We start from the raw sequence: 13830 nt of genomic DNA on the forward strand, positions 1-13830 counted from the left end.
AAGTGGATATACTGTAGCTAATTGACTAGGGTGAATGTAGGAAAATTTTACTTAGAAACTAAGAGAGTATTCTAGTGTAGCGAATATCTAGGTACAGCCCTCTGAATAGATCGCACAGGGTGTGCACTGAACAAGTCAGAGAAATATCAGTACCACCACCTCAGGGGGTAAACCATCCCCTGATGTTGTCCCCAGGGCCACCTTGACTGCACCAGGGCTGCAACTGCCACTAATTAGGGCGGGAAATATGATGAACCTGATTTGTCTTTCCTTAACCGACACAATCAATTCTACCATTCTTTTTTCAGACCAAGGCATTTGGCATTTGTCACCTGCCTAGTAATGTTGTTTGCCGAGATTTTGTTGAAGCTTCTCAGTGACCAATGTAGTTTAGTCATAAAGGTGAATTTGGCAGAGATTTCAGTCATGTTAACAATTCACTGCACAGGTGCAGGACCTGAGGTCTATATCTAGCTGCAAATTGCTATCTGCCTCCTACCTCCGGATAAAGCCTTTCAGCATTTTTGCCCATGCCCTGGTCTAGTGGCATAGTGGTTTATGTGTGATTGCTTTTTCATTAGAGTCAGACTGCCTGGGTTCAAATTGTGGCTCCATCACTTTGCAACTTTGTGACCTCTGGCAAGCTATGAAACCTCAGTGGCCCGTATATGTGATGGGGATAATAGTAGCTTGTTATAGGAGCCCATTAGGTAATATATGGAAAGCACTCAGTACAATGCCTGTTTGTAGGAAGCACCTAATACATTTTAGTTGCCAAGCACTTGCCCTATTTCTCAAAAGCCATTTTAGCCAGATTAAGTCTGTAGGAAAAAGGCTATCGATCATGAAGCTTGTTATTTTCCTGTTTCTTAAATGTACACTTCTTAAAATTTATATAAATTCATTTATATCTATTAATTTGGGGATGTTGGATATTTTGTCTGTCTTTAGAAATGTTTATTTAAGGATGTAAGTCTTATCACTCAAATTAGTATGTATCACCATTGATGTGTATTATATTGATTCTTGATACCTATTATATACGTATGTGAAACTGAACTCCATAAAAGCAGAATTTGGGCATTCCTGCCGAAAGGAAGTGAATTAAAAGGGAGAGAAGCAGATCCTTTCAGAGGAGAAAATTGTCCTATCTCTCAACCAGTGTCAGAATGTGGAAATGTTTACAAAATGCTCATTAAAAGAAATAGGAATTGCAAGATAGAAACAAAATCTGGTGCACAAGTTTACACTAGGGAGATAAGAAAGGCTAGGCCCCTATAGGGGATTTTGTTATCCAATTACTGCAACCTGACTTTTGGGGGTAGAGGAAGAGTGGGTAGGGGGAGGGAGAGAGAGAAAGAGTTTCCAAACTTGTCTCCAGTGACAGGAGACATTAACGCTCCGCAAGATAAAACTGCCACTTAGAGCCCAGGAGCACTAAACCTTCCTGGGTTGGCCTGGGGGCTCGAGCGGAGCCATGGGTTCCCCGGTCCTGCGGCTGTGTGCTCTGTTCTGCCTGGTGGCTCACTCAGTTTCTGGCAGCCCCATCATGAGCCTTGAGCAGTTGCCTCTGGAAGAAGATATGCCCCTCTTTGACGATGTCTTCTCAGAGCAAGATGGTGTCGACTTTAACACACTGCTACAGAGCATGAAGGATGAGTTTCTGAAGACATTGAACCTGTCTGACATCCCTATGCAGGATTCAGCCAAGGTTGACCCACCGGAGTACATGCTGGAACTCTACAACAAATTCGCAACAGATCGGACCTCCATGCCCTCTGCCAACATCATCAGGAGTTTCAAGAATGAAGGTAAGTTTACATTTCTCTGATGAAATTTGTCTTGGCTCTTTTTCAAGAAGAGTAATCTTAGAAGGCATGGGAATGATCTAGATAGAAAAGGGCACATATATCTGTGTAAGGGTGTGTGTACACACAGATAGGCAAAATCAGTGCGCATTTTGATCTATACCATCTATGTGGTCACTTTAGAATCTCAGAAGATACTCAAAAACATCTTTAATCCAAAGCCACAAAATGTCTATCATTTTGACATCATAATTGGGTCTTTTTGAAATTTTGATTTGGGCAACAAGGAATATAAAGAATTAATGTTGGTCTATTGCAGTATCTTTGTCTGCCATTTTCCAGACAGGCCTCAATTTCCATTTTGGCTGTTAATTGACTACAAAATTTGTCAACTTCTGCATAGAATGAAAATGATAAAAACAATTTTTAAAAACCAGCAAGTGTGATTTGTATTTTGTTCAAACTTTGGATGAGTTTCTGTTTTGTGACTTTATTTTAGAAATAGTCAAAGAGGATGGAAACATATGTTAGAGATTCTTCTTAAAGTTGTGTTGTGTTTGATGTGTCATGTGCATCCTTGAAGCACTGTTTATGGTTTCCAGGAAGTGCGCATGGACTGTTAATAGTCCAGCTTATCATTACTGTCTTTATGAAGAGCAATGCACAAGCTTTAAATTATTGGTGAGAAAAGTGTGTCTTCCTCCCCCAGATCTTTAAATTCAGTAACAAAATTGAATGAACCAGCAAGTTAATCCTTTGCTTAATAAGATGCTAGTAGGAAATTTTTTTAAAAAAAATCTGATATCTAGATTATAGTAGGGGCTATGAGTTCAAAGAAATGAATTCTTTAATATTTATCAATTATGCTTTTATGGTCATTAACCAGGTATAAAGAGGTTTTTTTTTTTTTTTTAATTGATGTTTGCCAGATATTCTTGAAAGCAGAAAGGCAGTGGAAGAAATAGCTCAGGATTTGAAATTTTGACAGTAGGTTGACTTAGTAGTTGCGGATAATTAGCTTTATTTCTCTGAGCCTGAATTTCATCTGTAAAATGGGGCTAATTATACCTACATAGCACAGTGTTCAAAAGAAGTTACCGACAAAAAAGCACCCCATTTGCTGTGAAGTGCTGGACAAACTTTAGTGATTATTAATGGGTTACCTAATGTTCTAGGCACTAGAGTAAATGTTGAGTAGGTATTTCATCTCTAAGATATTACTTGCCTTTAACATTTAGTTGACTGCCAAAATTTCTATTTGGTAACGTATATCTAATGGAATTGGCAAGCTGAGATTACATATTTATTTTGAAGGCGAGTCTGAATTAAAACTGAACAACCTCTTCCAGTGGGAACCCTCCCTAATACTTCTCAGCACTGAGCCCAAAGTGTCTCACTCAGGGTGTGGGCGGGAAAATGTTGTTTGCATCCCCTGGGAAAACAGAACCATTTTCAATTCTCATTTCTTTTATGGAGGATTTGGATGATCTGGGCCCTGGTGTAGAGTTTATGGTGTTTGTTATTACTGGAGGTCAGCGAGGGCAGGAACATACGGACAAACCAGCTGTCCTCACCTCTCACTGGGCAACCCAGTTGCCTGCACCTCTGCCAGCCCGAGGGTGGAAACGGGCAGCCTGAGGACAGGAATCCTTGCACAAGTCTTGTCCGGCTATTGTCTTTCTTTTTACCCTTTTGGTCTGCTCAGGGCAGCTCCCTAGGAAACTAAGGCCAAAGGAAAAAAAAAAAAAACAAACCCAAACCTAACTCATTTGGGGAAAACAAGTGCCACCCCCAAAGCGGGAAAAGCATGCACTCAATTCCTAGCACTGCTTCATCTTCCCCTTGTCATCTGGAGAAGTCAGTTCTTTGCATCAAGGCTCGATTTCTTCTAGTGCAAAATAAACAGAAGATCAATGCCTACATTATGGAGTCATTGTGAGAACCAAATAAGACCATGCTTGCAAAGCACCTGGCATGTGAAATTTGTCAAAAAACATTAGTTCTCTTGCCCTGAAACAGAACTCCTCCATCTATTGCTTACTGCATTTGCACATACACAGAACTTCACAGTGAACTTACTTTTTTAAACAGCTTTACTAAGGTGTAACGGACATATATAAAGTCACACACATTTAAAGTGTATGATTTGATAGGATTTGACATGTGAAACCATCCATCGAAACCATCACCACAATCAAGCTAGTGAGCATATCCATTACCATCAGAGGTTTCCTTGTTTGCCTTTGTAATTCCTTCCTCCCACCACAGTGAGCTTTTATTCTATACTTTTCTCACGGCTGGAGCAATCATAGCACTTCCCCACTTTCTTTTTATGGGAGGACAACTCCCAAGCTACTTTTCTTTCTTATCCAAGAGGTCAATGATATAGTAAGAATATATGCCATGCCCATAAATTAATTTGGTCTGGTCCCCAGAATCATCAACTAATCAATATTTTTAGGGCACTAGCTCTGTTTAAGGCATCATGGTAGGACAGAGATAAAGAAGGATGTGAGCTATGGTAACTACCACCAGGATGATGGCAATCTAGTTGGGAAGATCCATTCATAAAAAGACAAGTGAAATACAAGGATGTAAATGCTAGGATCAAAGGAGAGATCTAGAGAGTAAGTGCTCACGTGACTCGGAGAGGAGTGAACTTTCAGGTAGAGAAGTGAGGAAGGGAGAGTTTCACAGGGAGAGAGCAGAGCTGGAAAGGTGGATGTGAGGTGAGAGGACTTTCCAAGGGTCAGAAGAACATATCCAAAGGTGCAAAGTACAAAAAAATAAAAAGGAATATTTTGGCAAGTGGTAAAGATATCAGTGTACTTGAAACAGGAGGGGTTGCAAAACCATTTAATTGTTCTACAAATATGAATTGAGCAATTGGAATGTTCCAAGTACTGTGGAGCATGAATGGAAACTATGGCTGGATCAGGAGGTTAAAACTTGTACATCTCTGGCTTTGAGAGGCATGCCAGTGAGTTTAAATTCATTCCATAGGTCAGTATTTCCCACTGGCAATGTGTAAGATGATTTTAGGTGGTACCCAGGAGAAGCTATGAATGATGTGAAATCATTCTATATTTTTATTAATGTAGATTTAAAAAAATGCACATAAGTATGACATCAACACCTGCCCCTTTCATGAATGATGTTACTTAGGACAGTCTAAAAGAGGTAATAAGTGTGAAATGATCAGATCAAGTTAAAGAAAAATATTAAAAGATTGTAATCTGGAACAGGGACCCCACTGAAATCATTAATTAGGTATATAATTAGGGAAATGCTACCAACAATGACAGAGGACAGAGAACCCATCGATTGCATCTTTGATGTCATGAAACCCTTGGATAATCTGATGGAAAATGCCCTCAGGGATTCCTTATAGACACATATTACCTGAGGCACGTGTATAGGAGCTTTGTGCTCACTGTAAAATTCTCAGATAGGACGTGAACATGATAATATTTGGAGGTGTGCTACTAAGAGACTAAACGACCATTAAAAAGTTGTTTCATAAACATTCTTTTTTTTTTTTTTGAGACAGAGTCTCACTCTATTGCCTGGGCTAGAGTGAGTGCCGTGGCGTCAGCCTAGCTCACAGCAACCTCAAACTCCTGGGCTTAAGCGATCCTCCTGCCTCAGCCTCCCGAGTAGCTGGGACTACAGGCATGCGCCACCATGCCCGGCTAATTTTTTCTATATATATTTTAGTTGTCCACATAATTTCTTTCTATTTTTAGTAGAGATGGGGTCTCGCTCTTGCTCAGGCTGGTCTCGAACTCCTGACCTTGAGCGATCCACCCGCCTCGGCCTCCCAGAGTGCTAGGATTACAGGCGTGAGCCACCGCGCCCGGCCCATAAACATTCTTGAACCATTTGAATGTGCCAAACTCCACGCCAGGCACTAGAGGGCACAAGACTAAGGCAACCAATCTAGCCCCAAGATTCATTTCTCCCATTCCTCCTTATAGAAGGCCACACAACCAAAAGTCAACTACTGTGATCCTTTTGGTTTATGGCTGTCTTATTGACCTTTTCAGGCTTTTTTGTCTAGGGCAAGGGTCAGCAAACTTTTTCTGTAAAGGGCCAGAGAGATAGTAGATACTTTAGGCTTTGCAGACCATAGGTTCTCTGTTGTGACATTTAACTGGGCCATTGCAGTACAAAAGTTGCCATGGACAATACAGAAAAGTGGATGGGGCTGTGATCCAATAAAAATTTATTTCCAAGAACAGGTGGCAGGGCCAAATTGGCCTATGGGCTATAGTTTACCAACCCCTGGTCTAAATAGAGTTCTTGCAGGAAGACCAGTGTCCAGCCAATTGTGTGGGATTTACACCCATTCACTCATTACAAGCACAAATATGAAAAGCCATGGAGTCCTCATCCCTGAAAAGCTTCAGGAAAAGAACAACCTCCACATGTCCCATCTGATAGCTCTTCAATGGTTAGAAAGATTAGGGACTTGTCCATAAAATCTCCAAGTTCCCTCTCAATTCTATAATTCTGTGGCTGATAAACCACTCAAGCAAGGCTGGCTGAGTTTTATCCCAGTCATTAGCTCTCATTTTCCATCTTGGTCTTGGCAGCTTAGCTCAGTTGGGCATTCTACCAGTGACCTTTCAGTGTTTTCTGTGTCACAGAATGCTGACATTGTGTTTGTTTTCATTGATCCTCTCCCCTCCTTCTCTGTGTATTAAGCTTCCCGCAGGGGCAGGCCCTCTTGTTACATAAATAAGCATCTGTTTTTCTCTCAAACTGCAACTCTGACTTTGGCAAATCTCTCTCTTTTTTTTCCAGATCTGTTTTCCCAACCAGCCAGTTTTAATGGGCTCCGAAAATATCCTCTCCTCTTCAACGTGTCCATTCCTCACCACGAAGAGATCGTCATGGCTGAACTCAGGTTGTACACGCTGGTGCAAAGAGATCGCATGATGTATGATGGAGTGGACCGGAAAATTACCATTTTTGAAGTACTAGAGAGCAGAGGGGACGACGGCGAAAGAAAGATGCAGGTCTTGGTGTCAGAGGAGATCTTTGGGACCAACAGCGAGTGGGAGGCTTTTGACGTCACACATGCCGTGAGACGCTGGCAAAAGGCAGGCTCGTCCACCCACCAGCTGGAGGTCCACATCGAGAGCAGACGCGACGAAGCTGACGATGTCAGCAGAGGACGACTGGAAATAGACACCAGCGCCCAGAATAAACATAACCCTTTGCTCATCGTGTTTTCTGACGACCAAAGCAGTGAAAAGGAGCGGAAGGAGGAATTGAATGAAATGATCGCCCATGAGCAACTTCCAGAGCTGGACAACCTGGGCCTGGACGGCTTTTCCAGCGGACCTGGGGAAGAGGCTTTGTTGCAGATGAGGTCGAACATCATCTATGACTCCACCGCCCGCATCAGAAGGAACGCCAAAGGAAACTACTGCAAGAGGACCCCGCTCTACATCGACTTCAAGGAGATTGGGTGGGACTCCTGGATCATCGCTCCGCCCGGATACGAAGCCTATGAGTGCCGTGGTGTCTGTAACTACCCCCTGGCAGAGCACCTCACCCCCACAAAGCATGCGATTATCCAGGCCTTGGTCCACCTCAAGAATTCCCAGAAGGCTTCCAAAGCCTGCTGTGTGCCCACAAAGCTAGAGCCCATCTCCATCCTCTATTTAGACAAAGGTGTTGTCACCTACAAGTTTAAATACGAAGGCATGGCCGTCTCTGAATGTGGCTGTAGATAGAAGAGGAGTCCTGTGGCTTATTTAATAACTGTAAATGTGTATATTTGGTGTTCCTATTTAATGAGATTATTTAATAAGGGTGTACAGAAAACAGAGGCTTGCTGCCGGAGGGAAATGGGCAGGTCAGTTTGTTGTAGGAAATGCATATTTTGCTATCCACTCTAGTCCCTTCCAATCTGTTTCTCTTTGTTCTTGACGTTTCTTGGCAATGCCAACTCCATGTCCTTTTGAAAACAACCCCTAAGGAAAATGCAGTGTCAAAAGACATTTGTGTATGTGCAGATACAAGAACCTAAGCAAATCTTTTGGTCCTACAGAGGCAGATTACACTCACACACATGCATGACTCACTCAGTGTGCATGTATTAAAGGCCAGTGGTATGTTCGCAGTTACCTCTTTTCTGAGTAGGATTTATGACAAGATAGTTGGCATCAGGACTTTAACCATCCTAGGAAGTATTACATTTCCTAAATATCCTGGAAATTAAATGTAGCTTTTGTCAGTTGGGTTTCTGCTGTTGCTCAGAGCTGCAGGACCTGGTAAAGATCGCCTGAAGGGAGGGGTTATTCCATACAGAAACCAAATGGCTTCAAAAGGCCTTAAGAGGTACAATAGCAAAGAATGAGCCCAGGGGGGACCAATGCACTCCAGAGGGCAGTTCCTGGCCCAGACAGTAAAACAAGAGGGACTTCAGGATGAAAGGTGATCGGGAGACAATAGGACAGCACAGCCTTGTGTGTAGGCTGTTACTTTTGCCAAGGGTAGAGGGATGGGATGTATTTAAAGGGGAGACGGGGAAAAGATACTGATGCTATCCTCAGATGTGTCTGTAAAATCACAAGCAGGGCTAAATGGAGAATTAAATCTTTTGGACAAAATAAATTATCAAAGACCAAGAGGAAGAAAGTCAGAAGGGACCTGTTTGTTGGACTTTTCACTTCTTAATATTTTTCTTCACTTGTTAATATTTTCCCCACCTCTGCCTTACTCTTCTCCCTCTTCTTCCTTCCCTCTTTCTTCTTTGCCCTGGTGCCTCACATCCTTCTCCTGTCCCCGTGTCCCCTGTCTTCCTTGGCCCTCATTGCCCATACTCTGGGCTGCAAAGAGACTCCTAAAAGCACATGTTCTCAGGGTGAAAGAAGTTAGTGTCCTAATTTCTAAATTTTCCCTTGATATTAAATTTGATTTTATTTTAATGATATCCTTTATGAAATATTTTGTTTATGAAGAATACTTAAGTATTAGAAAAAGAGAACCAGAGTCCAATTTAAATAAACAAAGTAATGAAGAAACACTGAAGCAAATGACTTGAAAGCTAAGCCTGAATTTTGAAATCTGCTTTGTTCCATGGTAGAAACCTAGCAACCTTCCCATCTTCTCATTTTGCATCTTCTCATTTTGCAACAGGCCAGGACTGAGGGGCTGGGAAGAGTTCCTCACAGGAATGGTCTGGTGGGTCTGCCCAGCAGGTGGCAGGTTGGAAGGACATAGAGACTGCGGCTCCAGTCTCCACCTCCACCATCCTTCCCCCACCCCCTAGCACATCTCTGGTTTGTGCAGGAGGAACCAGAGCACAGCAGTTCCTAAACCACATGGATGGTTCACACCAGACTTGGGAGTGTGATTTCCAGTACATTGTCCCCACTCACCCTGCTCACCTTAAGGAAAGCTTCCTTAAGAAGTCTGAGAAACTATCAGCCTCCCTTTACCAAATCTCTTATTGTCATAAACTTATACTGCACTAGACGGCAGAGGCAAGGAAATCTATTTCAAAATAGCTTATTGCCCAATTTGGACCTCAGCTCTATAAATTTATTGTCCGCTGGCATCCAGAGGGCAAATCCTAGAGAATTCATTTCCCCTGGAAGAGTGATATTTGGGTCATCAGTGGGTCTGCAATGATTGATAATCTGAGAAGGCCATGCAACTCAGAATCACTCCTATGTGGAATAGCCTCCACTTAACACAATGTGCGTGAGTGCCTGGGTGCCTGTGCCTCTGCGTGGCTTGGATTGTTACATTTGCACTCTCAGTGGAATGTGGTGCATCCTTTATACTGCACGGTACACAATGTGTACTCACAGACTCCGTGGTACTTCTTGTCCTTTTTAAAGGATATAAAGTAAAACCTCAGCTGACCAGGATAGTTCTGGTTAGATAAAAATTGAACAAAATTTTCTTTATGTGTAAAATATATAAGAGAGTGGTATGCTAGTAAATGGCTTACAATTGGCAACTTGGGGTGGGAAAAAGCCCTGATTTGTGGATTTCAATGATGTAAATGCCTGTTTCAAGTTTCCAATGTGATGGTAACTTGCTTGCAGAAGTCCTGAAAACTTAGTGAGCTCTCAAGAGCCACGCACTGGCTGCAGCACACTGCTGACATTAGCACACTGATATTAGAAGCTAAGGATGTGCCAGCTCTGGCTTTCCACCGTGCACACTGCTGGCTTCACCAGGCTTCTGGAGAAACCTTGTCTCGAGCACTTACAGTCACTCTGTTAGAGAGATGTGCAAATCTGGGCTGTCGGCGATTAGGCTGCATATCACTAGCTCTTTCTGTGTTACCAGTCCAGATGTAAAACTGCATTTCTGTGGTTTTCTTCTTCCCTATGGAAAGGAGTGCAGAAAGCCACATGTTGGTCATTCAAAATGTTGCTAGTTGTATTTTTTTTTTTTGTTATTGTTGTTGCTTTCTTCTTATCAAAAAGTGAAAAGGCACAAACCTTAGAGTTCTCCCTGCTCCTGCAAGCCTCTGGCAGCACCTGCAACACTTCCGCTTCACTGCATGGATAGGAAGCTATAAAACTGCCAGATCTTTAGGAAAGTAGAGCTTACTAATGTCTTCTTTGGTCATAGACCTGCTATGTCCCACGCCAATCTTTTTTTTTTTTTACACTTTTGTGGGAGAATTATCATCACTGAAGTTGATAAACCTAAATGACTCTTAAGACTCTTGAGGAAAATTTTAGCAGAGGGACTTGGGCAGGCAACAACCAAAATATTCATGTAAAAGTTTCCAGGCTTCCTACTATTTATTGATGGATATATTTATTTTTGTAATATAATGTAGAATACCAAATATTTTATTTTTATGTCTTTGCTTCCCTCTGGGATAAAATAGTCTTCTGTGCTTTTCAGATAGAACCCTTCCTCAGAGTATAGCTCACTCACAATACATAGTCCGTATTTTCATCCCTTTCTCTTTTTGCATCAAAATGTTCTGTTATTTTAAGGAGTCTTGCCATAAGCTTGCCATAATTTTGTATATTTGTGTCTTGTAGGCATGCTGTGAGCCCCTTCATATATTTACTGATTTGTAAATAGTAGAGTTTTAACTGAAGTGTAGATGTTCCAGAAAATATTTAACCAATAAATTGTCATGAAGTTCCATGAAGTGACATTGTCGGTTTATGATGAGAAGCAAATATTGTCAGGCTATGAGGGAATAGGACTGTTATTCAGTGAGCAGAGGCAGTATTGATTGGCTCTTTTAATCTCTCAAAGCAAGTACTTCCCCTCTGAATGTATCTATGGCCTTCACCGGCCCACCAATTCAGAGACACAACTGGACAAATCTGTTTGTATCTGGACCCACTACTCTGTAAGCATCAAAAGTGTTAATTTAGTGATTTCCAAAAGAGTCAGCTTCAAAGTGCCTAATTCATTCCTGGTGTATAATTTTTGGTCTGGGAAATTAATGATAAAAACTTTTTCCAGAACTATTACTAAATGTTTTAGTATTCTTTAGGATTTATATTCTTCAAATAAAAGATATTCTAACATAAAGGAGTTTTACATGTTACTTCTTACTGGATTTTCAACAAACCATGAAGTCCAGCAGTGTTTTGGCAAAACCATTTGCAGTGAGTTTCTAACACAGAAGAAGGGATGTGGCTCTTTCTAAGGACTGCAGATCTCTTCCCAGAGTCACTGTGGGTCGTCCTTAGCTCTTTGCAGTTGTGCAAGCTCACATGTGGTGAAAAAGGAAGTGCTACCTTGATTCTGCATTTTTTGCTCCCCGAAAAGGACATTTGCTTTCATATATTAAATGGAAGGAAGGTAGATAGCTCTGTGCACTAGCAGCATAAAAAGGTGTTTCTGCATGTGGACATGTTTTCTTCATAAGCTAATAACCCCATCAAGGAATGACCGTTTGTTGTGACCCACATGTTTCTGCCACACACGAGCACTGGTTTTGTGAGCGCCTGGCCTGACAGTGGTGGGGTGACCGCTTAGCTAGTGTCCACCTAACAAGCAACCGCGGATGTGGGAAATCGGCTCTTACCACGAACACACCGAATCAGCACGTTCACGTTCTCGGGTAAAACCTGTTCTTTGTTCGCCAGATCGATGTAGTGATTACAGGACTAAAAGGAAGGTGGAAATAAATGGTTTACCCTGTGTTCGTAAACTAAATGTGTACATTCAAAGTTGTCTTGTTAAATAAAATGGAAAAATTATTTTGGCGATAATTATTTGCAGCTTATTTTTCCTTGAGATGAAATAGTTTTTTTGCACCCCGTGCTCTTTTTTTAATGTTTCTGCTTCTTCACGTTATATCCAGATGGAATAAAAACTGACATTAGTAAAGAATGGCCCGAAGAAACAGTAAGTTGTTTTGAGCTTCTAAGTGATCACACTAGACAGTGAGATTCAGTTGTCACGTGGTTCTCCCATTTTACATGACTTTGTGTAAATCCCACAAATGCCACAGAGAGACTCAGAAAACCAAACTGGCTCCTCTTTGTCAACAACTGGACAATATTTCTTCTCTGAATTCTGAATGAGGTAGATTAGGGGTGACAGGCCTGGTCAATAGACAGACACTGCTGCCTGTTCTGGAAGGAAGTTCATTCTCAGGGCAGAATGTGGGATTTGAAGGTCGCAGGGACAGCACTAGGAAGAATAAAATTTCTCCCATCAGACGGCCAGCCTGCACCCCTTTCGAGGGGCATCCTCCAGTGCGCTGGCCGGCGGGCTGTGCATCAGCAGGGAGCCCAGCCCCGTCCCCCGGTGAGCACTCACAGGGTGAGACAGTGTTGTAGCCATGGAGAGACAGAACCTGAGAACCCAGACTTAGCCCAGGGCTGGATTAAGAGGCTTGAAAAGCCATTTTTGTAACTTGCTTTTGAATTCTTTAGCAACTTGTTCATTCTCTTCTATGAATAATTTCATTCATGGATGCCTCTCCCAGTGTGGGGTCTGGAGCCATTCTCTACATGTGGCCAGACCTGAGCACATCCAGGCCAGGCTGGGCCAGACGCCTTGTTCTGGGATTGCTTTTCTACTGACACAGTGTTGGGCAGACACGGGGCTGCAAGTTCTTCTGGGGGTGGTTTGTTTACAAAGTAAGAGAAAAATTATTTTCAAAGCTCATATTACACATTTAATCATATGTTACAGGTTCTAATAGTGCTCCTAATGCGAATCGTTCTTTGGGGCACTGTGGGAAAATAATGCCATGAGATTGCTGTGTGTGACTCTGGTCACACGGATGAGAGCCCACTTTTGCACAGAAGTGACTATTTGTAAATAAGGGGCCTATTTGGAGAAGGTGAGATCTTGTTAACTTGGGTGGTTATAAATGGATTATGTGGTTATCTCCCAACTCACTCTCCTAAACTGTCAGGTTACAAGAAACAGTTCCTGCCCTCTCTTAACCTTGCTCGGACCATTCATACAGACCTAAAGTAGCTCAGCTCATCCCAAAGACAAGGCCCTGAAATACGTGGACACCTCAATCCATTTTTACTCTCAAGTGTGATTGTGAGAATCGTTTAAAAAATTTAGGCCACTCAGTTCAGACTAAGATTCTCTGACTGGAACTTGAAGCACCACTGTCATGTCAGGGTCCAGTAGAAAATTTTCAGCCACAGAACACCTGGGCCAACTTCCTTGCACAGTGTGGGAGTGTTTTAGAAAATCTAGTTCTAACCCTTAATTAGTATTCCTGCTGAAAATGTGTCACATAACCTTACCAATTATAAGGCAACGTCAGTTGAACCTATTTGAGGCACATTCTACAAAACAGACTGTACTCTTTAAAAAGTGAATGGAAGGCAAAGAAAAATTGAGGAACTGTTATATATTAAAAGATACTAAAGAAACAGGACAACTAAATGCAACATATGATCCTGAATTTGGACCCTAGGCACCTCCCCGCCCCGCCCCCCAAAATAGGCAAAAAGCACATTCTCTTTTTGTTAAGCTCCCTGCTGTGCTGGGCTGGTGGCGACCAACTTTATCCATTGTAGACTCTCAAGTGACATTCATT

The 13830-nt window shown here is 42.1% G+C and overlaps 1 protein-coding gene across 1 annotated transcript; it reads left to right on the forward strand.

The window, feature by feature from the left end:
- Nucleotides 1-1477: 1477 nt before the first annotated feature.
- BMP10 (bone morphogenetic protein 10) lies at nt 1478-7562 on the forward strand. Its single transcript, XM_069494783.1, has 2 exons — nt 1478-1811; nt 6615-7562. The coding sequence occupies exons 1-2, from the start codon at nt 1478-1480 to the stop codon at nt 7550-7552; spliced, it is 1272 nt and encodes a 423-aa protein (XP_069350884.1). The 3' UTR covers nt 7553-7562.
- Nucleotides 7563-13830: the final 6268 nt, after the last annotated feature.

This window comes from Eulemur rufifrons, chromosome 19, assembly GCF_041146395.1.
Source record: "Eulemur rufifrons isolate Redbay chromosome 19, OSU_ERuf_1, whole genome shotgun sequence".
In the NCBI taxonomy this organism is placed as follows: domain Eukaryota; kingdom Metazoa; phylum Chordata; class Mammalia; order Primates; family Lemuridae; genus Eulemur; species Eulemur rufifrons.